General features: G+C 31.4%; 1 protein-coding gene across 2 annotated transcripts; it reads left to right on the forward strand.

Moving 5' to 3' along the window:
- Window positions 1–370: 370 nt before the first annotated feature.
- On the forward strand, window positions 371–20,781 carry LOC148300029 (glutamate receptor ionotropic, kainate 2-like). Of its 2 annotated transcripts, none has more exons than XM_088275367.1 (17): window positions 371–867; window positions 1,666–1,838; window positions 2,751–2,918; window positions 3,375–3,535; window positions 4,723–4,919; window positions 6,125–6,390; window positions 7,671–7,775; window positions 8,754–8,870; window positions 8,955–9,161; window positions 10,165–10,326; window positions 10,403–10,602; window positions 11,219–11,420; window positions 11,603–11,694; window positions 12,556–12,686; window positions 15,521–15,636; window positions 17,550–17,699; window positions 20,219–20,781. In XM_088275367.1, the coding sequence occupies exons 1-17, from the start codon at window positions 756–758 to the stop codon at window positions 20,423–20,425; spliced, it is 2,766 nt and encodes a 921-aa protein (XP_088131493.1). In that variant the 5' UTR covers window positions 371–755; the 3' UTR covers window positions 20,426–20,781. The 2 variants fall into 2 exon arrangements, with proteins under 2 accessions (XP_088131493.1, XP_088131494.1); XM_088275368.1 differs by lacking the exon at window positions 17,550–17,699 and adding an exon at window positions 16,463–16,612 and having other exon boundaries at window positions 20,219–20,452.
- Window positions 20,782–26,121: the final 5,340 nt, after the last annotated feature.

Genomic DNA, 26,121 nt, shown 5'->3' on the forward strand with positions numbered 1-26,121 from the left:
TTCATTTAAACATATTTCAAACATAAGTCACAAATAAAATATTCTAGAAGAGTTATTTCCACTACTCATTTTGGGATATGGGATAAAGACTGGAAAACAAAAAACTAATAAAAAGCTTTGAAAATAGGCATATAAAAAAACATAAGGTATGAAGCATGTTTTAAGCATGCATTCATATACGTTATATTGCGTATAGGTTTTTCTTAATACTAAGAAAATCAAGATTTTCTTCTTTGTTGAATGAATGTCCCTTGGTGTAATATAAAAATATCCGGAGTTTTCTACTGCGTGCCATCAGCTATAATTATCATTTAGCTCCGGTACTAGCCGGAAGACCCTACCACTGCTTACGAAAGCTCGGTAAGTTTGTAAATAAGGCCATTCAGTTAACGAGCGACTTTGCAAACAAACGGAGCTTCCGAGAAGTCGCAAACACTTTGATATTATTTTAAACAACCGGCCGTAACATCCACATGCTGTTTTGCAAACATGAAACAAATTCATTGTAAACTCGACCTGTGCCAATTTTTGAAACTTTGAAACAATTAATATTGCTACTAAATATTTTCACATGGATTTGTGCAATTTTGTATTTTAAAGTGGGTGTTTTGACATTTTTATATTGAAACTTTATATTTTACAAAGTTAGTGCTGAAATTCAAATATCCAAGTGTTATTTTAATAATTGAAAAAGTTATTTTGAAATATGAAGTGACAAAACAATTTCTAGTTTGAGGTTGTCAAGCTTTACACCGATGTGTGGCATCAAAATGAAGGGAAAATTATTTTTCATTTGTGAATCCATCTTTGTTATAGTTTTATTGATTTTAATGAAGAATGCATCTGCTGCTAGACACATTAAAATAGGTAAGTAATTCTTTTGATATTTTAATGGAAAATTCATGAAGAATTTTGATTTTTCGGTTTGTTTATTTTTTTTTGGTAATTTTCCCTTAAATTATCAACGTCCCTCCCAACACGAGATTAGTAAAATTTATTTATAATTTTGTTTCAAAATATCAATTTAATTTATATTTCTTTGATTTTCGAACGTCATATTTAAGATTCTCATAAGGTTGCATTGCGGTAACTTTAAAGAAATATGCGTTAGAAATAAAACATTTCTAAGGTTCTAGAAAAGATGGATTTAATATGCATTGCTCTCTTTGTATCTCTTGACGATTACCTATTTTTATTATTTCAGGATAATAAAATGATTATATGGAAATCGATTCAAATAATTATTTATTTTATTTATCAATTCCATAATTTCAAATTCATAGAAAGAAATAAATGGTTCATGATACAAAAAAAATACTTAAAATTTTCTATTAAGTAATAAAATAATTGTGATACGTCGATGGTTGTGACTAATATAGCTGTTGACTGAACTTTGTCAGTGTTCAATATTAACTTTAGTTTTTTATCCATAAATCTTATTAATGATTGAGCTTTGTCTGAGTTGAAGTCGTTGTTAAAATCACCGCTGAAAATCATCGGTATTTTATGCAGTTCTCTTCCCAACAATTCTGCATCTTCGATAATGTAGGCCAATTAGACTTCATGAATGAGTTTGATGATCATCAACTTCTGTTTTATTTGATATTTGATATTATATATAAATATGCCAACTATGGAATGAACATTTTTTATTCCTATCTAAAGGTGGCCTTTTCGACTCTGAGGATGAAACTCAAGAACTTGCGTTTAAATATGTAGTAGAAGCAATCAACGAAGAAAGAGAACTACTACCGAGACATATTCTCAATGCAAAAACTGAGAAAGTACCCCTCCATGACAGCTTTGCCGTATCACAGGCAGTTTGTAACATGCTTAAGGTAACAAATACATAAGTTCATACTGAAATCCAGGTAAGTACTCCCATTTGCACTTTAATTTTATTAGGAAATTTTACAGTTACAAAAATACATTAACTTTAATGAGTAACATAAAATAGGTATTTGAAATATTCCAGTAAAAAAAAAATTAAATTTAATTTTAATATTTATACCTGGAAGAGGGACGGGAGGGAGGGGAAAAGGGAAAGATCGAAACTCAAGTCCAAGATAAATTATGTGAAATTTGGGACACACACGATATGAATATCGACTTACATATTATACGTGAATGTCCGGCTGACTCTCGTTTAATAAATACACTTTATGATAATGAACTCAGGAATACAAGATCCATTACATAGAAACCCATCCCACAATTTAACACATTCCTCTTTTGGTCAAAACAACTTTTATTATAATACAAAAAATGCACATTCTGCTTCTATTATCTATAAAGTCATTAAAAATATAAACTCAGTAAAAAATACTATTTATAAGTGGTAAATGGAAGTGAGCAGATATATATCGCAGTATGCAGCCACGTTGTTTTTTATTGCAAAAACAATTTTCTGACATTATAATTTTATTATTAACATTTGTAAAATGTGCCCTCGGCACAGGAAAACACAGAGAGGGCACATTATTGCATTTTTTTATTAATTGTAATAATATAAATTATGAAATAAACAACTTTTTATTACCTCAAAGCGACTGCCAAATCAGTAAATGCAATGAAATAATTATTTTTAAAAAATAGAAAGAGTATTGGGATTTTCCTTATTATCAACACTAGTTCATATATACTCGGATGTAGCACAATGGCGTCACTTGTTTTAAATAGCCAATCACTAAAATCGACAAATGTTTACTTAAAAAGATCAATTAGTTAACGGATACAAAGGACTTTTTCAGGATGGTGCAATTGGAATATTCGGTCCCACATCCGGAACAACATCCAAGCACGTGCAATCCATATGTGATACTAAGGAAGTTCCTCACGTGGAAACCTACATGGACCCTAATCAAGGAAGGGGTAGCTGTCTGATCAATCTTTACCCTCATCCGCCAGCACTTTCAAAGGTACATAGATGAGGAGTTTTTGAAAAAATATTATTTACTGAATTTTTAATTTATTTGATAAAAATATATGTGTAAAAAGTTTTCCGACAAAAAATATTTCCGACATTGCACAAAAAAATCATTTAAATGCAAATCTGTTTTGTTTACTGTATTCTACTGAAATCTTTATTAAAGCTGCGACAAAACATAATCAATTCTGTGTTAAACCAATGTGAAATCATTAAATCGAACCAAAACGTAACAATTTTACAATATAGAATTTCTGATTACTAAAAATCCTTTAAAATGGAAATGTAACGTTTTGGTTAGGACTTCCACATAGGTATGTATGTTTTAAATATATTCTCACCTCAAAAGACAGTCGATGTTGACTTGAGTTTTATTTTATCTACGACAATACACTTTTGCTGTTTGATAATAATTTTTGAATGACATTTTATTTAATTACTTTTTTAGGTTTTTGTGGATCTGGTGAAAGCATGGGACTGGAAGAAATTCACCATTTTATATGAAAACAGCGATAGTTTTCCAAGGCTAAGTGAATTATTCAAGATGTATGATCATAAGGGACATGTTGTGACATTCAAACAACTTTACTATGGAACAAACAATTTCAGGTAAATATACCCACACACATGTGTATGTGTGTGTGTGTGTGTGTGTGTGTGTGTACTCATATAACACTCATATAATAGAAGTCACACCTATTATATGAGTGTTTTTTCTAAATTTAACACTCTCTTTATCATTCATAGTTTACCTTGTTTAATAACATTTTAATAAAAGGAGAACGATGAATGATAAGGAGAGTGTTATTACCATACTACAAAGTCAATGCTTTTAATACACAAAATATATTTCTACATTTGTTTAACTTATCTTACACTAGTTACGCTGTGCCTCTCCAAAAAAGAGACTAACTTCTAAATCTCTTGTGCTAAGAGAAGGACTTGCTTTCAATGTTTATTGCTTATACTTAATTAATCATATAATAGTCTTTTTTATTTGTATTATTTGTGTTTATTCATTCCTCTTTCCCCTTTCCCTCCCTCCTGTCACTCTTCCGGCTGTTTTTTCTAATGTAGAAACCAACATAAAGTTTTTTTTTTTAATTAAACACTTAAAAATACCATTTTAATGAGTTTTATTTATACATACGACTAGTTTAGAAAACGTACAGATGCTGTAATTTTCTGGTACAAATTAAAACGAACGAACAAAAAAAATATTAAGGGGTATGTAAAGGTTAATGAATATAGGAAAAGAAGGGGAGGGGGGGTTAAGGAACAAGATTTTTTGTAAAAGGAAACATTGATAATAATGCTGACGTATATTGAAACAGTATATTTTTAATTAACGTTTTACCTGAATTTAATTCTATATGTATTTCTAAATTTTCTTAATTATTCAAAACTTGACTTTTATTTGTAACAGAGTGTAATAATGAACTTTTGTTCGTTAGTTTTAATTTGTACCAGAAGATGAAAACATCTGTATGTTTTCGAAACTACTCATATATATAAATATATATATATATATATATATATATATATATATATATATATATATATATATATATATATATATATATATAAATAAAAGTCATTAAAGTGGTATATTCAAGTGTTTAATTAAAAAAAATTAACATGTCATTCCATAAAGTTAATGCCGAATCAATAAATAAAGTAACATAAAGTTTTAATAGAAATACGTACTTGTATATGAGTTTAACTCACTGTTACCGATCTGTTAAACTCCCAAACAAAATAATCATCAATTAAATTTTTTTATGTATTTTTTCTAGGCCGATTTTGGATAAAATTAAAAAATCGGGAGAGACCAACTTTATCCTGGACTGTTCCGTCGACAAACTCTCAGATATTCTTATACAAGCGCAACAGGTTGGAATCATGTCTGATCAACACAGTTACATTATCACCACTCCAGATATGCACACCATCGATATGGAACCTTTCCAGTATGGTGGTGCAAATATAACAGGTATGTTGTAGTTCTTCTAGTACACCAACCCCGATACACGATTTACCCACAAAGAAGGTTTGATAGTCCCAAGAATTAACAATAAATATGGGTATAGAACACTTTAATTTGTCGTTCCAAATATTTTTAATTTGTTAGGAGGTAAGAGGTCAAAATAAAATATAGAACCAAGGCAAAATAAAGGAATTGGTAAATCATCAAGAGTTAATTATTTAAAAATTGTAAAATTGTTTTTATTTTATTATCTCTAATTTTTTGCGTATAGTTTAGGTTTTACTAGATAAAAACAATAAAGAAAAAAATGTACATAAAAAGAGCTCCACCAACAAGACACAAAGGTGGCTTAGTGGGTCTCTGCAAAAAAATGTAAATTATATTATGTGTATAATTTTTTAATGAATGTATACAGTATATGTCCTTATATGTATGTATATAGTTGACAAATAAATGTTTAAAAAAATATCAATCTAATGTATGGAAGTGAAGCATGGTGTTGGCAAAAGCAGGACTACTTCCAGACTGAATGCAGCCGAAATGTAATCTCTCAGACGATGTGCGGAAAAACGATGTGTGATAGATGTTCGAATGGTGAAATAAGGAAGGAACGCAAAGCTGAGATAAGCATTATCGATAAAATTTAGAAGGGTGTTTTGAATAGTTTAGATATGTGAAACTAATAAGTGGAGAAAGAACGCTAAAACAAATTTATGAGGTGATTATAGTATTATGGGAAAAAGATCAGAAGAAGACCGAGAAAAACTTGGCATGATCAGTCAGGTCAAGAGGGAAAGTGGTCAGGTCAGAAGTCGAATTAATCGACGGGAAATATGAGAAGATGCATGAATGTGGAAAAGGCGAAGAAAGTTTTTATAAACAGAGTTGTGTAACATTCTATTCTCTCTGTACCCCCCTATGAGGAAGCGGGATCATGGTTAGTTAGTTGGTTGGTTCTAATATTGCAAAGTAAAAAACTTAAAAGTAAAATGCTTAAAAAATAATCAACTTTGTATCATATTATGATTTTCATTATTATGATATGATTCAATGTATTGTTTCTTTTGTAACCATTTTTTTTAACATGCGAATAACAGTTATCATTTTAACCAGCCTATGACCAGATTTTAATTTTTCCAATTAAAATTGACTTCTACAACTATATTGACATTAAAAAACTTGATTATTTCGTTTTACCATCTTTATACCAGGAATACGGTTGATCGACCCAGAGGATCAAGATGTTATAGACGCTGTGGAACTGATAAACACCAAGGCCAAAGAAGAAAGTAAAGCCATCGAACCATTGGAAGCTGAAAAACTCCGCACGGAGGTGGCTCTGATGATTGATGCTGTCCTGGTATTTGTATCAGGATTGAAGGAAATCAACACCACGAAATTCAACCAGAAGACATTTGACTGCGAACAGAGTGACAGTTGGGAACATGGGTTCACGATGATCAACTATATGAAAACAGTAAGACATTTTTTTTTCATTAATAATGAGTTATTTTTTATTAAAACTATTCAACAGTGTTTTGTCCACCTCCGTAGTGTAATGGACAGCACGCTCGGCTACTGTTCTGGAGGTCCTGGGTGCAATTCCCAAGGGGGGTAAAATAAATAAAAGTGATTTTTTCACTGTAATATTTATTCAATATTACCATGGACTATTACCTGAATTGGAGGGCTGATTACCTTTCCTTTATGTGTAAACGATCAAGATAACACTGCGTTTATATGACATAGTGCCCTTAAATGCCATTAAAACGAAACTAAAGAAGGTTATATCTAAATATTAAGCTAAAAGTTTTCTTTTTCCTGACTCCATCCCAACTTATTGTCTTTATAGACTATTGGAGTCAGATTTCCTCGTTTTCATGTTAAAGGAGCTTCTATATCACATATAACGTCACCTAGGGTCATGTTCTACCTTTGAGTTATGTTATCTTTTTGTAGTATCCATGAATTTTTGGTCTTCCTCTATATGTGTTTCAAAGAATATCCATGGCGATTGCCTGGTAAACAATATGTTCAGGTGCTCTACGTCCTTATGTGCCCATACTATCTTAAACACCTTTCTTCTACCTCCCAATAGATGTCAGTATGCCCAAGCTTCCACGAACGCGCGAACTCTTTATTTTGTTTATAAGGGACTCTCCAGATGACCATCTAAGCATTCGCATTTCAGCATTTAAGCAGTTAACTTATCCAAGGCATTGCAGCCTTATACGAGAATAGCACTGCATGCATTAGGGTATTAGTTCATTTTCAACTTAGTTTGCCATCTCTAAAGGTGTTAAACAGGGATGTGTAATGTCAACGTGGCTGTTGATTCCAAAATGTTAAGATGATTTGAGCATGTGAATCGTATGAGTGAAGAAACATGTAATGTAATTGGAAATATAAACCGAAGAAAATCGAAAAAGACTTGATAAAGTATGATCAAGTATTTCAAATACTTGAAAGTGGTCAGGTTCAGGAGTCGGAATAATTAGCGGGAATGTATGAGGAGATGCATGAAAGTGAAAGGCGAAAATTGAATGCAAAGATAGATTGGTGTGGCGTTCTATTCTTTCTGTCTGACCCTAAGGGGAAGCGGCGTGATAGTTAAATAGTTTAACATATAACACTCTCCTTTTCACTTATTGCTCACTTTGTGTAATACCACTTAATAAGTTAAATAAATACAATACTTAAACAATAAAACAGGTAGAAACATGTGATTGTAATTGTTGTTTACCTATTTATTTACAGAACCACGTTAAAGGACTTACTAGAGGAATAAAGTTTGATCATTCTGGATTCAGAACTGACTTCGTATTGGATATAGTAGAACTGACCGGTCTTGGCTTGCTAAAGGTAAACACTTCTGAGTAATTTGCTTCCATCAATTAAACTTGTTTATTATTTGAATCTATAAGTGATGGCCAGATTTCATCGCAGAATACCCATAAAACAGAACTAATATGTTTACTTAAAAGTTTAATCACCAAAATAAACTGAGTAACTTAAATTCTCGTCATAAAATATAATTTTAGTATATAAGAATTAATGGGAGATTTTTTAATACGCCATTTGCCTACACTGCTACTACGTATATGCTAGATAAAAGATCAGTTTACATACTGTGTAATATTCATTGTTCTAACAATCATTAAAAATACATTTTACTTAATTTTTGGAAATCCATCAAATTATTTTGAATTTAAATTCTACTTGGTCAAAACCACTCTTTCTTAAAAGCTATTGTTACATGTTTCGATGCAATCCGAATAATTTTCGAATACGATATGAGATTTTAAATCTAAATTAAAGTCTAAATTTTAGTGTTGTGTCCTTGGGACTTTTAAGGATGAAGAAAGGGTAGGAGCTTTTATTATTGTTATCAGTTGGGACATGTAAAAAGGGGAGGACGTTTTAGTCATTGTCATATTGTTAATTATGGGTTTAATATTACTTTTATATTTTAATGAATTCCGAATGTTTAAAATTGTTGCATTTTATGATACTTCGTATAAATATTTTTTTGGATTTTTACGTTATTTTTGTTGCATTTGTGATTATTATGTATTTAATCGTAAGCGAACTCTGAAAAATTTCGTACAGACAAATTATGTTAGATTTTTAAAGTTGGTACTAATGTTTCTTGGTGAAACTGCATTTTATATAATATGATAATAACTGATCAAATTTTTCCTTATTTATTATATTGTGACCAGTTTGTCATTTTCAACATTACCAGTCCGATGATGTCGGTAACATCAAAACTACTAACTGATCAAATAAAATAAATATGGAAAAACCTTTATAAATTTAGTCAAAATATTTTTTTTTTAGATTGGAACATGGAATTCAACTGAAAGTTTAAACTTGACAAGAGCCAATCAGGTCTACCAGATACCTGCTGAAGATGGATCACTTCTCAATAGATCTTTTATCGTCCTGACAGCTTTGGTAAGTATCAATCTTTGAACAAATTTTTAATGACTTTACGTGATTTCAAAACCAAAGGATTTCCTCTAATATTTTTTTCTCCAGAGTCCACCGTATGGAATGCTGAAGGATTCCAGCATAAAATTAGAAGGAAATGAGAGATTTGAAGGTTTCGGCATAGAAGTTATCCAGGAGATAGCCAAGATGCTGGGTTTCAATTACACCTTTGTGATCCAAGCTGATGGTGTCTACGGATCACTTGATAAGTCTACAAATCAATGGAATGGAATGGTTCGGGAATTATTGGACTGGGTAAGTGTTTCTTCCAAAATTGTGTATGTTTTATAAGAATTTTTGTATGTTTTATAAGAATTTGTGTATGTTTTATAAGAATTTGTGTATTTTTATAAGAATGTTTGTATGTTTTATAAGAATTTGTGGATGTTTTACAAGAATTTGTGTATTCAAATTGTATTCACTAATGTATGCGAGAAGAACAAAAACACGCAGTTCATCGACTTTATTTGTTTTTAATATTGTTTCCACTACATTTCACTCCTTTAAAATTGTATAAAAAGGGTGAAAGGCAAATATTTGTGTGCTCAGATAAGATAAAAATTCAAACTTATATACGTCGCGCTCGCTCTTTGTTTATTGGTGTCGCTTTGTTCTTCTCGCCCTTATAATTTTGTAATTTTCGATAAATAAATAAATATTTTCTATTTGCACGTCTTTCTCATCATCAGTGTTCCAGTACCATTAGTGATAACAGTAAAAAACACTTGTTTTTAAACTGCTGAAAAAAGCTACATACCATTAATTTGCAATTACAGTAAAACCTGGATTTAAGAGAGTTCGAGGGCCCGGGACATTTTTAATTTACATTAAGAGGTCTTTCTTTTATTCATGATTTATTTTATAGAGAGGTAGAATGACGAGATCGTTAACCAGCTCCTTTTTAAAGAGCTTCCTGTTTTGTCTCGATCTCTTATATTAAGGTTTGACTGTACCAACATTTCCGACTTTAAAATACGTATGTTTTAATTTTTACTCTAGTTAACTTAATGACGTTTTTTCTCATATTATCTGAGATTACAAAATATAAAAGAAAACCATCCCTAAAGTGATAAATCGTATCCATATCATTTCCTAAATGAATTTCATTTGACCATCATGAGCTAAAAAAAAGGTAAAGTAACCACTCGAACTAGCCTATGACGGGTCGTAAACCCTGTAAATCCCCACAATTTTTTATTTTTCTGCATCTCATTAGATGTTCAAATGTAATGATATGTTTTTTTTCAAATTATTTTAGAGAGCTGATCTTGCCATTACCGATTTGACTATAACGTCTGACAGAGAAAGTGCCGTGGATTTTACAATGCCGTTTATGAACTTGGGGATAAGTATCCTTTACAAAAAACCTACCAAGCAACCCCCAAGTCTTTTTTCATTCATGTCACCTTTTTCGAATGAAGTGAGTATTGGAACTTTTATGAACCCCTGCGGTACCCGCACGGCGCAGAAATTTGATAAAAATGAAATGATTTCAGGTCTGGTTGTTTTTGGGGACCGCGTACCTTGGAGTGTCAGTTCTCCTATTTGTGATGGCCAGGATAGCACCCAAGGAGTGGCAGAATCCTTACCCTTGTATCGAGGAGCCAGATCATCTTGAGAACCAATTCAGCATGCCAAATTCTCTGTGGTTCACTGTTGGAAGTGTGTTGCAACAGGGCTCAGAATTGGCACCAATGTAATTAAATTTTCATTTACAAAACATATATTTTTATTTCTTCTGTACGTATCATTTCAGATTTCCCTGACTTCGACTGTCACTTGAGAGTAATTTTTTTTGTCTTGGGCAGCTCTAAACACTGCTTTGATGGCCCTGATCCCCATTCAATCTCGCATATTCCAGAGCCAGGGTATCTGTCTTGTCCCCAAACCTCGTTGACCCTCTGTTTTACCTTTTATGATTAGATGCAATAGCCCGTACTTTTTTCCTTTTAGCACATGTCCTAAATATGACACTTTCTGGACTCAAGGTCCGGAAAGTGTCATATCAGTTAGTAACTATCTCCCTACTCTTTCTCTTTGGAGCACATTTGCTTTGCTGACCATATCGGTACATGAAAAAAATAAATTTATCTTGACATAAAAAGTTTAATTGCAACCAAACATCGATGATGAATGCATCAAAACGCGTATCATAATAGATTTGTTTTTAAGTTGTGGTGTATTCACCAAGTAAAATTTAATAAATAATAAATGCATTAGTAAAAAAGGACTACTTTTAAGCTTTGAAAGACCTTTTATATATAAAACTGCATATTCATGACTATTTTTTGTTTTTTTTTGTATTTTTAAAGAGCAATTTCAACTCGGATGATAGCTGGTGTGTGGTGGTTCTTCACTTTAATTATAGTATCATCATACACCGCTAACTTAGCTGCTTTTCTTACGATCGAGTCGATTACTCCACTTATTGACAGTGCTGATGACCTGCCTGACAATTCCCATGGCATCGTCTACGGCGCCAAGAGAAGTGGTTCCACCCTGAGTTTCTTCAAGGTCTGACTATTTTACCTTTAACATAGTGATTGAAATAAAGATTATTATTTAAATAAATTAAATAATGTCTGATTATTATTGAAAATGGCGATATTAGGAATGAATGCAAGGCTGAGATTAAGCATTACCAGTATAAATTTGAAAAATAATTAAACTAATTATTTTTATTTAATAATTTTTAGGATTCTGACTATCCTACATATCAAAAGATGTCGCAGTATATGACGGATCACCCTGAAGCTCTAACAGGATCAAATGACGAAGGAGTAAACAGGTAAAATACTTATCATATACTCAAACCATCTCAACATATTTTTCAACGCTACATCGGATATTAAATTTAATTATGTGTATTATATTTAAATCAATTTTAAATACAAGTATTAGAACCTACCCTAGTAGTACTACGTAACTACAAAAAAAAAACTATAAATTTTTAAGATTTGTCAAAAGCGAGCTTCAGACGAATACATTTATTAATGTGTGAATATTTCAATAATTGTCTTAAGCGTGTTTTTTCATTGAATGAAAAAAGTTTTTTTTTCTTATTTTTATTTTCAAGTTGAATTATGAATTACTATCATCATATATCATTTTTGTTAGATATTATTTCTTAAATCATTTTTAAGTAATATGTTTTGGAATTTTTGATTATAATTTATGCAACGAAATGTATTTTATTTATTGTTTCGGCATTAACTTTGTGGTAAGACATGTTGCAATGATTAAAGAAAACACTTCGTTTTTTACCACTTGAGTTTTATTATAGACTACATGTTTCAGAAGTTAAACTTCCATCATTCAGGTCTGTAAAGTTATTATATAGACCTGAATGATGGATGTTTAACTTCTGAAACATGTAATCTATAATAAAACAAAGTGGTAAAAAACGAAGTGTTTTCTTTAATCATTGCAACGCAATGTAATTTTAATCTTAGTGGATGCCCATTGAACTTCAAGGTTTGCATAAAAATTAATGAATATGTAATTTTTTTCATATTTTTTTCCACAAAATAGGGTAGACACTGCTTTTATGTGTAGATGAAACGTACGCCACTTGCATTCTGAAGTCAATTATTAAATATTTTATAACACAATTATTTGGTATTCTTACTATTATCGTTTATTTTTTCAGAGTAAAAAATGAAAATTACGCGTATCTAATGGAGTCCACGTCTATTGAATATATTATTGAAAGAGAGTGTGACATCACGCAGGTCGGTGGACTCTTAGATGACAAAGGATATGGTATTGCTATGAGAAAAAGTATGTGCCCCTCAGAAATCCTTTTTTTTTATTTTTCTAAGGCCTGTATTTGTACGGTGCTTAGGGTACTTTATAGAATTTTTGGGTGAAAATTTGATCAATAAACATTAGGTAAACATATCCGGATTTTAGATTATTTTTTTGGTTTCTAGATTATTAATGATGCATAGTACACTTAAATTCATCGATGAAGTTTTACCTTCATTATTTATAACTCGGACCCAAACTAATGCCAGGTTGTAAGCCCTGAGATGCCCATCGTCTTTCATAAAAAAGGCAAGATTAATACTTGTTTCAAGATGAAACATCATTAAAATAAGGGACAAGGTGATCAGTCTTCGCTCACTCCTTTCAACAACGTCATATATCAAAAATCGTGAATTTTTAGTTGTTTTTCAGAATGCCCAGAAAATGTACTATATCCCAGCAAAAGCGACATATTTCGTAACAAGTCGTAAAAATCGAAACTGTGTATGAAGTAATATATAAATAAATTATATCTATAAGTGTACGAGAGGAAATTCAATGCATTTCTACATATGTTGATATCAATATATTGCTATATATTAGAACAGCGTTTATTATCATATAAAGTTCTAAACACAAAAAAACCTCACAAAATTTTCGTATTACTTTTTGACTATTTAAAAAAGAATGTATTAAAAATAACTCAGTTAAATAATATGCGTTGAAATAGTCAAAATTACTGTGACTGCACATAAAAAGTTAGTTGAAATTTTGTATTCAATTTTAAGATTATAATACCATAAGATATCTTGTCAAAGTATACAATGTTCACCCACAGCATTTCACTGCTCCTGGTATTCGATCAAAACAAAAGGGGATGAAAGTGCGCATGACCAGCCGCCATTTTAAACCAACCCTCTCATTTATGGAGGGTGAGTTCGTTACGCGTCAATGCGCAATCGCCAAGTGTGGAATACCTCTCTCTTTCACTCGAGACGTTTCGTTTCTTCTGCTGAACAAGTGCGATTATTAGGGCGCTATACCTCCTCGCATTTCTGCTACCCGGGTACAATGTAGAGTAAGAAGACTCCCTACGCCGCTTTCTCCACTGCTAAAAGAAGGAGCTTTCTCTGCTAGTAGACGTCTGCTGTCTATGCCGAACATTTCTGGTATTCAGGGATATTCGTAGACAGGTTTAACAAGAGCGAGATAAGATATCCATCTGACCCGCTCTTCCAACAAAATTGCGAAGAAAATTCGCTCAAAAAATATAAAAAAATACCCAAAAATAATTCCTTTTTATCCTTTATTTAAAAATGATTTTTTTTTACTTAAAAATTCATTATAATTTGTGTTTTTTAATTCTCTGCCACCTTTCGTGTTTCGTGCTCTCCTGGTAGAAACCTTCCCTTTGTGATGGAAGTAAAGTGACTTCCGTTAAGCGCTACATCCGCCGTTTTCTCCTCCCCTTTTGAGCGGGAAATCTCTATGCAAGTAAATTGTAAACATATCACACCCCGTCGATTCTATGTTACCCTGGTAGCGCCGTAGCCTATTTCGTTTGCCTGCGACTACGCCCTTCTACGCCTACGATCCGATGGACGTCTAGAAACCTAACTGCGTATTATTAGGAAATCAAGGAAAACATACAAAATAATAATTTGAAATTTAAATAAAATATTATTTCAAAATAAATTTTGTAATGAATTAGTAATTATTGAAATATTATTGTTAATTTATTAAATATTTGTAATAAAATATCAAAAGTTTATACTATAAAAGCTAGAAAGAGACATTAAAAGAAAACCCCGAGGGTTAGATTTGACAATCCCACCGATCTTCTGTCTCTGCCATACAAACGGGTTTGAAAGAGATGAAGAATCAGCCCCCTACAAATACAGTGATACCGTAATTCAAGCCTCTGCTCATGCGCATTATAAATATTCGCGCCAGAATTGTGTGGAAACAGTCTGAGGAATGCGTCTAATCCCTACAAAGTCCTGTGCTCCTGGTAGAGTGAGATGATTTTCTCCTCTGACGTTTCTCCACTGGCCTACTGCTGGAGTTCTCAGTACGGTTTTCCGCAAACATACTGCATTAGAAAACCGTCTGTTTATTTTCCGGGAAAACACCAGACTGATAGTGAAAATATTTTCAACATCCCTTTTGCACCCGTCATAGTCTTTCTTAAGGATTTTTTCGTGTGTGAAAGAGAAGGAATACTCGACGTCTTTCTACGAAACGTAACTAGGGATTTTAAGGTGCAGCAAAGCTCTCGACAGCTTCATGTTACCCTGGTACCAAGCTTAGTCTGATTTTTCACACGGGGCTCTTAGATAATTCTAGCTTGACTATTCCAGGAGAGTAAACTTTTCATTGAGTTATATTTTATTTTAAAAAAATAATGATAAGAAAATAAAACAAAATCAACAGTATTAAAGTATAAAAATTTGAGGAAATAGTTAAATCTTATTACTTAAAATGTTTTCATTTCTTAATAATAGTATAATTAACCATATTTATTTAAATTTTTGATCTTTTAAATTATTTTTTTATGTTTGTTTTTTGTTGTTTTTTTAAACTACAAACCGTTTTACATGTCTAAAAAAATATTTTAATTATAATGTTCTGCTCGTTTATATCTATTAAATCATATGTTTTTTTTCATTGAGATGTATTTCATGAAAATAATATATATGTTTCAAATGAAAGAAAATAAAGCATAACCGCTTATTCAGCACTTATAATTTTCATGTATCAAGGTTTTCTCAATCTTTTCTCTTAGTTTCTCATTTTATTATTTTTAATTCTTAAATTCTACTTTGTTATTTTTTTGTTTATTTATGTTTTATCAATCTTTGTTTTAGATTCTCCATACAGAAACACGTTAAGTACCGCTGTTTTAAAATTGCAAGAACAAGGAAAATTACAAGCCATGAAAATAAAATGGTGGAAGGAAAAAAGAGGAGGAGGTGCTTGTTCGGTCAGTATAATAAATAAAAATATTATTGTAAAATCTGAGAATTAATTTCTAAGAAAATTATGGTTGGTAAATAAATTTTTAAAGCTGATTTCACTAGAAAAATCTCAAAAGGACTTTTTGTTAAAAACAGCTTAGATGAAGAGAAAAAATCAAACAGTAATTTTTGACAGTAAATAAGAATCCTAATCAACAATCATTATCATTATTTTCAATTTTTAGTTGAATTAATCAATTTTTGTAACAGCTATTTCGCATTGTCAAAATAACTGTAACAAAATGCAACTTCGTAATATTGTAAATACAATGAAAATAAAGCCGTCTCAAAAAATAAAATAAGTAGAATCATAATTCGTGTTTTTATCGAAATACTAATTTAACCAAAAAAATCATTTATAAGTATTAATTTTGAATTACTTAAAAAAAAATTTTTTTGGAAAAAAGATTTCATCATTTTTTTTGAACAATTAAAAATAATTTTATAATTTAATGAGGTTAGAATCAAATGCAGAAGTGTCCAATCAAAATCTTTTTTCTTTTTGATTACCATTCACTTACAGTTGCGTCTGCATTTGTTTCTGTGCGCCTTGTACAATCGATTTCAATACAACTAATGTATATTTTTTCTATCCTTTGAAAAAACATTACATCGGAATGGTACAACAAATCGGTAAACCCAATCTCAACACCACGTTCGTATGTTTTAAAATTTTATTATTTTCACCCCTTGTGTTTGACCCCGTTCAACAAAATTATGAACCAAATATACTCCCTATCAATCGATATTTATTTCTGATCCCCTGATACCACATGTGTGTAATTCCCTCAGGGAGTTGAACCTGACTCTGGAGCCTTGGCTTTGACCATAGCCAATGTCGGAGGTGTTTTTGTTGTCATCATTATAGGATCAATTCTTGCCATCATAGTTACTGTCATCCAATGGATGTGTGACATTTGGCTTTTTTCGAGATCAGAAAAGGTTAACATATCGTCATCACGCAACCCTATAAATCATTGTTTTGCGATAAAATCTTTATTAGTTTTTTTTCGTAGTTGCTATGCGAACCCCCCGTTTTCACTAGTTAGACATTTTTAGAACTGTATTTTGTATATTCGATTTATATCCCTACCAATTTTATCAGGAATGGCAAATATTATAACTTATGATATTTATTATATTAATTTTTATATGGGGTGACTTGAAACATCTTTATTTGCAAAGGGAAAAAGAAACTTTGGGTATTTTTACAGACTTATGTAATTACCTGGCTTAATTGATCACCTTATACACTGCATAACAATCACCATTCTGCTCATTTATTGAATATTATTTTTATTTCATAAAGTTCATTTATTGATTCGGCAGTCACTTATAGTAATATCTATCCACATGTTATAATAATCATACTTGGAAGATCCTATTATAACGTAGGGTTTAAATTCTGTGTTTAAAAGAATAAATAAATTGCCATAATGGCTTTGTTTGAATGGTAAATTTTGTAACTCTTATATTTGAATGTGATGTAGTTTTGCCGTCTACCTAAAATGAATTATATATAACATTCATTTATATAATTTTGCCATCTCTTTGAAATGTCCGATATATTTATTAAATTGAACAATCATTACTGTATGCTTTTTTTGTTCAATTTTTTGCATGAAACTTTTGATGCACGATCCACCCTGTGTTGAACTTCCATGGATTTTACGAACACCGAAATTAATTACATCAAAAAATATGCTGGCCTACACCATCGATCAAAATGAAAACCGGACCCTCCAAATTTTTCCAAAAAAATACGATATTTTCGACGCAAAATGACGATTCGAAAACTCTGGCCAATTTCGATGATACACGAACATATACGGATGATATGGAAATTTGGTTTTCTACAATTGGAATGACGGGAATGCAGGACGAAGGAGGAGATGATAAACCTGCAGACTTGGGTCTGCCGAACGTTGGTGGTGTTTTCGTCCTTTTAGTGGGTGGATGTATTGTGGCTAGTATAACAGCGTGCGGAGAAATGATCTTCGGAATTGTCAAGAACTCCTATAAGCACAAGGTAGTATATTAAATTATGTATTTTAATATTGTTTCATTAACTGGCCTCGTTAAAATCAGATCTAGCTAACTAAGTGAACAAACTAACTACTTATCCCTTTCACTGTCTACACTGAGGCACTTCCAAAAACTTGGTGGCTGTTTAAAAATCTTGTATTTATTTAGACCGGCAGTGATAGAGACATTTAAAGCTATGAAATGTAAATTTACAGTTAGATCGGAAAACAATTTTAGTTAACATTTTCTCATAATATTTGCAAACTTAGTTCATAAAAATGCTTTGCTAAAGAGATCTATCAAGAAGCCTAGAAACTTCTGTTTTAGATCCAAGAATGCGGTTGGGACAGCTGTCAATATATTATTTTCAGTTTCATATATTTTTACTATTTTCTCATTTCATCATTAAACTTGCTTTTATTTCCTTTTATTTTTATACTTGCGATATAAAATGCTAGACTCTTTAAGTATCTACATCTCTCGGTAAAAGTCAAAAGCTTTTTACCTACTTTCCGAAAACATCTGAAATATCTTACGCTTTCATTGATTCGTAGGTACTTTATTTACAATCTCCTTTGTTTTAACTTCTATACGTCTGATCTCCTGATACCTTTTCCTGAATTATTTTCTTCTTTTTATTTTCAAATGAAATTTCATATAACAAATAATTTATTAACAAAACTTGTTACCAACCCCTGTGTTATTCATCATTTTCAAATTAAATTTCTTAACATATTTTCTACTTGCCATTACGTACCGTAATTTGGAACAACCTTGTTAGTGAGGCACTTTGATTTAAAATGTATTGTATATTGGATATTGGGTTGTCCGCCTGGTAATGGTCAGCACTATCTGCTACCGTTCTGTAGGTCCCGGGCTTGATTCCCAAGGGGGGTAAAATAAATATAAGTGATTTTTTCACTGTTATATTTATTCAATATTACCCTGGACTGGTACCTGAAGCGGAGGGCTGATCACCTTTTCTTCATGCGTAAACGATCAAGATAATACTGCGTTTATATGACGCAGTGCCCTATGCACCATTAGGGTGCGGATAATGGTTTTATTATTATTAACCATCACGCCGCTTTTCCGCAGGGGTAGGCAGAGAGAATAAAACGTCACACCACTCTGTCTTTGCACACAATCTTCTCATACATATATTCCGACTCCTGACCTGACCACTTTCGAGTATTTGATATACTTGATCTTGCCAAGTTTTATCGATCTTCTTCTGCTTTTGTTACCAACCAAATTCGTCTCATATATATTTTTTTAACTATCCTTTCTTCACTCATTCGAGTCCCAACCAGCCCAACCCATCTCAGCTAAACCTTCTTTATTTTATCGATAATGCTTATAAGCATTAAAAGCATTGGATATATCCACCATTCGAACACCTATCATACATAGTGCTCACTCCATTCAACAACGTCATAAATCAAAAAACATGATTTTTCAGGAGAGCGTTTTTAATGTTTGAAAATATAATGCAATTTTAAAAAATAAATATCAAGCCACTTATTAAACTTTTTACTGTGCAACAGATCCTATGAGGTAAAACCTGAAGGTTTATTCTCCATTTGAAAAATATTTAGTTTATTTCAAAAAAATAATTAAACAATACATTTTCTTCAAAATGCAAAAACAACACTTTCTGCCCTGTAGCGGGTAAATATTAAGTTAAAAATATGCTACTTTTGCTGGGATATAGTACCTTTTTTGGGCATTCCGAAAACATAAACAACTGAAAATTTTCGATTTTTTATTTATGACATTCTTGAAAGGAGTGAGCGATATGTGCAACATTTTGCCGCACATTCGTATTTGAGCACGTATTTCAACTGCATTCTGGGTTTGACCACATTCAAGTACTTGATCATGCTTTTTCTTGGTCTTTTTCTGCTTCTACTACTAACCACATTCGCCTCAAAAATTATCTTTACTTTCATCACTCGTTCGATTTACACCACCAAACCATCTCAACACATCTTTCTTAATTTTATCTATAATGCTATAAATCTCATCCTTGCATTATTTCCTTATACCACCACTTGAACATCTATCATAACTTTTTGCCTCAAACTCTGACAGAACGAATTTCAACTACAATTTAGGTACTTTCATAAAAAAAATATTTTTTGAAAAAAATCATAATTTCTTTGGTCAAATGTTTGCGGAATTGAAAAATGCAATAAATAATGATTATATTATTTATCGATTCGGCATTAACTCTGTGAAATGACATGTTGATTATTTTTTTTAATTAAACACTTGAATATACCTACCACGTTATTGAGTTTTATTTATATATACGACTAGTTTCGAAAACTAACAGATGTTTTCATCTTCTGGTACAAATTAAAACTAACGAACAAAAAATATATTTAAATAAAACTCATTAAAGTGGTACCTATATTCAAGTGTTTAGTTAAAAAAATAATAAAATAATTAATAAGTTCAAAAAATACATGAATAACAAAAGTTTGTTTAAAATTTTAAAATATTTTGCATAATTTTCAGGTACCATTCCGTCAGGAGTTGATAGAGGAATGGCGTTTTGTGGCCAAGTGCAGTGGAGATACCAAACCGGTTAGACACAGAAGATCTAGTTCCCATTCGTCTAGATCTGGATCCAAATCTATGCATTCAGGATCTTCAAAATCGAAAGAAGATTTGAACGATATTGGGTTCAGAGTACCTGAAAACGGAACCTTAAAAGTATCTTAATAGTTAAAATATTGATATCTCAACATAGATGCAAAAGAAGAATATGGAAGTTTTAGTATTTACAGAGCTTACGATCTGTTAAAGGCTGGTTTAGTTGATAATATTATGCACGTGTATCATTCACCATTTTATCTATAATTTACAACCAAACTTTTCCAGTTTCGGATGTTATATTAATGTTTAAATGACATCTTCTTTTACACGTTAGTTTTCGGCACCCCCTATGGTTGAGTTGAGCAAGTTATTTTTTTATTTTTTATTTTATTTTAAGACATTTACTTTTTTTTTCTTCATAAAACCAACCTATAAAAGACCGTTAGATCAATAAATAGTTAAAATATAATCAGCAAAAAAAATGTTTTCAGGGGTCTCTCAGTGTGTAAAATCTGGATATATACTGGGTCACTCATGTGTGCAGCGTCATGAGATTAATGATAAATGTAGAAATCCAAAAATTTTAGTAGTGTGGTTCGACAACCAGGACCGACGTCCTGTAGAAGGTTAATGTTACTCGCGTATAAAGTGATCACTTAAACAGATTGTAAGACCTGAAAATACCCAGACTTAGTCTTATTCATGTATGTTGAGATGTTAATTTTAATTACTCCTAAGCAAAGAAACCTAGATTTGTGAATAATGATATGGACCAACTCAAATTATTAAAAAAAGAATAAGTTTTTTTTACCTTGATCTGGACTCTGTCTGGACCCAGTGCTAATCGAAGTAATCATTTATAGCTTTAAAGCAGGGTGATCAGTACTCTGCCAAACAAAACGCAAGCCATAGATTAGCCTATATGTAAACTATGCAAAGCTAGCAGTATTATCTAAATAATGTGTGGTCATTAATCATATCGAAATGAGGTCACTCTTGCATATATCGCCTTCATAAACATATCAGATAATTATTCTCCTATAAGTGCATATGTGAAAGAAGGCCTCTCTCACCAATATGATTTATGACCTGGCACAATAGTTAAATTAAGCTGCAATAAAGCCATAAAATAATTATTTTAGATAAATTATTTCAAACAAATAAAATATTACTTATAAGAATAAAACTGCTTCTATTATTTAGTGATCAGCGCGTTCGGCTACCATGTTGGAGATCTCAGTTCAATTCCCAGGCGGGTTTAAATAAATATAAATAAAATTAACTCTTAAGTTTTTTTTTATATTACATGAAGCTCAAGGCTGACATGAATTTGACGGTCAAGATAACACTGCATCAAAACGATGCAGTGCCCTATGCACCATTGGGTCCGAATAAGGGTTGGAAGAAAAATAAGGGCTTATTTAGTATAAAAACGTTAGTATAGCGAGGCATTATATGTACCAAGACTATAAACGAGTATATTAGACTACAAAAATGGAATCAGATTATCATAAAACACTCTCCTTACCATTTATCGTTAACTTTGTGTAATACCACTTAAAATACCATTTCATGACTACTGGTTTCGTAATAACCATTCAATCATCAGATCAAATATGGACTTGGTCAACATTTGACCTGATAATGGAATGGTCATTCTGAAACCGGTAGTCATGAAGTAGCGTTTTTAAGTGGTATTACACAAAGTGTACGATGAATGATATGGAGTGTGTTTTATCACTAAACCACAAAGTTAACAATGCTTTTTATATACAAACTAGATTAAAATAATTTACGACTTTACTAGCATTGTTTATTCTTTCACTAAGTAGTGAAAATGTTACTAAATGAAAATGTATGAAAATTGTATGTAAAAATATTTCTTAAAAATAAATATGTGTAAGTATATATTTATAAATGTAAATTAATAATTATGCCGTTAAAAATAAACAATTTCAGAAAAAAAAAATATTTCCCCATTTAAAACATCATTCCTAAAAAATATTATTATGCAAATTTTAAATTTTATTTGAAATATTATAATGCATATTTCAAATAATATAAATTTCGTAATTATAACGATATACTAAGAAAATATTATTTACAGAAAGTTATTTTAAAATTTTACTAATAGAAGTCTCTACTAAAGAAGTTCATAAAGATTGTTAGAAAATCCGCAAGATGCCTCCGCTTAATATTTATACCAGTTCAGCACCATCTGTTTGAATTTCCTGAAAGTAGAAATGAATCTTTTTCATAACCTGAAAAATTCATTTCGAGTGAAAACTTTTGACTCTATTCTCTGAAAAAACTTGTAAAAGTGTGACTTTTCAAATTTTTTAATCTAGAATTATAGAATATTAATTTCCATGTATTGACTAGGCAGTCAGTTTGTGGGTAGAGATACCTTTATGAAATGTTTGTATGATGCTTACCGAATAATTTTACATTATGGAAGACGTTTAAAACCATAACTTTTTTATTTATCCACTTTGTCTTCGATTATATTGGTTATTGGTTAATTGTCTTTGATTATATTGGCTTGACCCTGGCCAATATCTGTACCCGACGGATTCTCCAGTTCTTTGGACACGTTGCGCGTGGCAACGAGGATAGAATGGAACGACTAGTTGTGATCGGTAGCCTGGAGGGAAAGAGAGGGAGAGGAAGATCCCCACACGATGGACCGATCAAGTTAAGGCAGCAGCAGGCACCTAAGTGGTTGGAGCGCTACGTGCAGCGCAGTCAAGGGATAACTGGAGAAGAGTCATTGCTTCTGCAAGGGTCACAGCCCTCAGCAATGAGGATTAAGACGGAGAAGAAGAAGAATATTGGTTATTCGGGTTACTTTAATTTATAGTCTGCCTCCGTAGTGTAATGGTCAGCACGCTCGGCTACCGTACTGGAGGTCCCGGGTTCGATTCCCAGGGGGGTTCAAATAAATATTTGTAATTTTTTTGCGCTAATATTTATTTAATAATTCACTGGACTGGTACCTGAAACGGAGGACTGATTCAATAAAAAAATCACCTTTTCTTTATGTGTTAACAATCAAGGTAACACTGTGTTTGTATAATGCTGTGCCCTATGCACCATCGGGTGTGGATGAGGATTTGAAAAAAATCAAAATATCAAGATCTTAAAAACTTGAAGTATGTATATTTAAAGGATTCACAATTTTGTTACAGGGCTTAAAACAGGCAACAGTCAAAATATTATGCATAAAAGTTTTTTTTTTCAAAATGTGAGTGGTTAATTTATTTTTATTTTTATTAACATAAATTGAACACATTTACATATTTAAAGAACAATTGAAAATGTTTTATTTTGCCGCCAAGTCACCTTATGTGTCTTGTCGGTGGAGTTATTTTTACAAACATTGTTTATTGTTTTTAACCATTTTAACCTAATATACATACAAAAAATAGTGAAAAAATTAAGAACATAAACTTTTTTACAATATTCATAAAATAAACTCTTGATCATTTACCAATTCCTTTATTATGCCTTTGTTCCATATTTTATTTCAACCTCTAACATCCGTCGGTAACAAATTAAAAATGTTCGAAACGATATATTGCAGTGTTCGACTCCTTTGTGGAAACACGTTTTTTGTTGAAAAACGTCTTTGAAAATGGAGTTTTTTTAATACAATTCTGACTCTTTTTAAAGCTCTAAGTGCCGGAGATACTTACACACTTCATATAAAAGCAATAAATTAAGGCAAAGTAATCTTTGTCACATCAGAAAGAAACTTCCCCTTTTAGTCACTCGAAAGTGGTACTTAACTCTGAATTTTAGAAACTTAAATGTCGTATCCTTATTTAGTTGCCTAAATCTCTCTTCGACTATTCTTTTCATGTAAAGTAAATAAATTCCACGTTTTTTTAAAAATAATTACTGTTAAAAAAAATCCAAGATCATGGTTTATAGAAGAGATGAATGAAGATCAGAGTGTGAAATTTTGGTAAATGGGGAGATTCTAGGACAGGTAGATGATTTCGTAAATATATGAAAATATCTGTAAAAAACAGCATATTTACATATATTTACGTATGATAAATTAAATAAATGTTATATTTAAAAACTCTCCTTAAATTAAACCAAAAGTTACATACAAAAAATGGTATTTTCTTCCATATAGACGGAAAATGGTGTAAATGCAAACGTAGTACAGCAGTTCATATACGATTATTGGTTCTTCTGTCTGATGGTAAACATAGTTTGGGCTATTTCGTTTATTGTGTGCCATTATAAAACTACTAAATCCATTGGCGTATATCAAAACTTTTTCCAAATAATCGTAAATAATTGCTGAGCCACTTTTTGTATCTTACAAACAAATAAACAATAAAAATGTTGAAAGTCCACGAATAATGAAAAATAAACCTTTATCAGCTTTATGAAAAATTATAAAAATCATTTATTTTCTTTAAACCTACCTAGTCCTCATCATCATAACCCTTGTCCGCACCCAATGGTGCATAGGACACAACAGCGGAATAACGCATTGTTATTTCGATCGTTGATTACATGAAGGCAAGGCGATCACTCCTGCGCTTCAGGGTCCAGTCCATGGTAATATTGAAAAAATATTGATGTGAAAAAATCACTTTTATTTATTAGACCCCCTCTGGAAATTGAACCCGGGACCTCCACAGTACGGTACAGTACGGTAGCCGAGCGTGCTGACCATTTCACTACGGAGGGGGCCTAGGCCTAGAGTAGGAATATGTTATCCCCATTAATCGACGTTTCACTCAAGTAATGCAAAACCATTTAAGAAATAAACCTTTTTTTATAATATTTACATATATAAATACTAAGAATACTGTGGTAGTTTTTTAAACACTCAAAAGTTGTCACACACAGTTGTTAAATTTGAAATACAAACTCTCAGAAGAATATGCTGCAAAACGATGTATGATATTAAAGATATTCATATTCGTAAGGAAAGAATACACGACTGAATTTCGCATTATCGATAAAATTAAAAGAGGTGTGATGAGATGGTTTGGGCATGTGAATAAAATGAGTAGAAATAAAAAAAAATATACATTTAAGAGGCGAATGAACCTGGTAATAAAAGCAGAGGAAAACCGAAGACAACTTGGCAGGAAGATTATTTTATAAATTAAACACTTGTATTTTCCCATTAGTTTTATTTCATTACACACGACTAGTTTCGAAAACTACAGATGTGCTAATTTTTTTAAATCATTTACATCAAATCGTTAATCAATATATCAAACAAATTATTAGTTTTCTATCATTCATTAACAGTATGTTGTATAGCAATATTTTAAACACAAGATTAGTTTTGATTCAAAACACTTTATCTAAAATCAACATATCGAACACATGAAAAGATTCGCATCATTTATTGACACCGTGTCGTAAATCAAAATACATTTTATCATTCTCATATGAGGAAACAATTTTATCTGCGTCATTTTTGTCCTTCATGGCATTATCGATTCTTTCCAACGTAGATTCTTTATTCTCAGTAATAGGTATTTGGACATCTTTCACAGGAATAAACTCTTTCACAATTCCTGTAACGGTGCGACCCAATTGTGCTACAGGACCTTCAGGCCCTACAGCATAACCTGCCATCTTTACCAATCCCATAATTTCGTCCTGCCAACTGGCTTTAACGTTTAGCGAACAAATACACAAATATATCAAAATCACTGATTTTACTTTGGACTTTATCATTTTTAGAAGATGAATGGTAAATGTAATATATTTTTGTTTGTTTTAGAAGAATGTTAAATGTCCTAATTGGATTCCTTGAAACCAATGAACTCAGTGTTTACATT

Source organism: Brachycentrus maculatus, unplaced genomic scaffold, assembly GCF_059751285.1.
Source record: "Brachycentrus maculatus isolate JH-2025_06_01 unplaced genomic scaffold, ASM5975128v1 h1tg000849l, whole genome shotgun sequence".
Taxonomy (NCBI): Eukaryota; Metazoa; Arthropoda; class Insecta; order Trichoptera; family Brachycentridae; genus Brachycentrus; species Brachycentrus maculatus.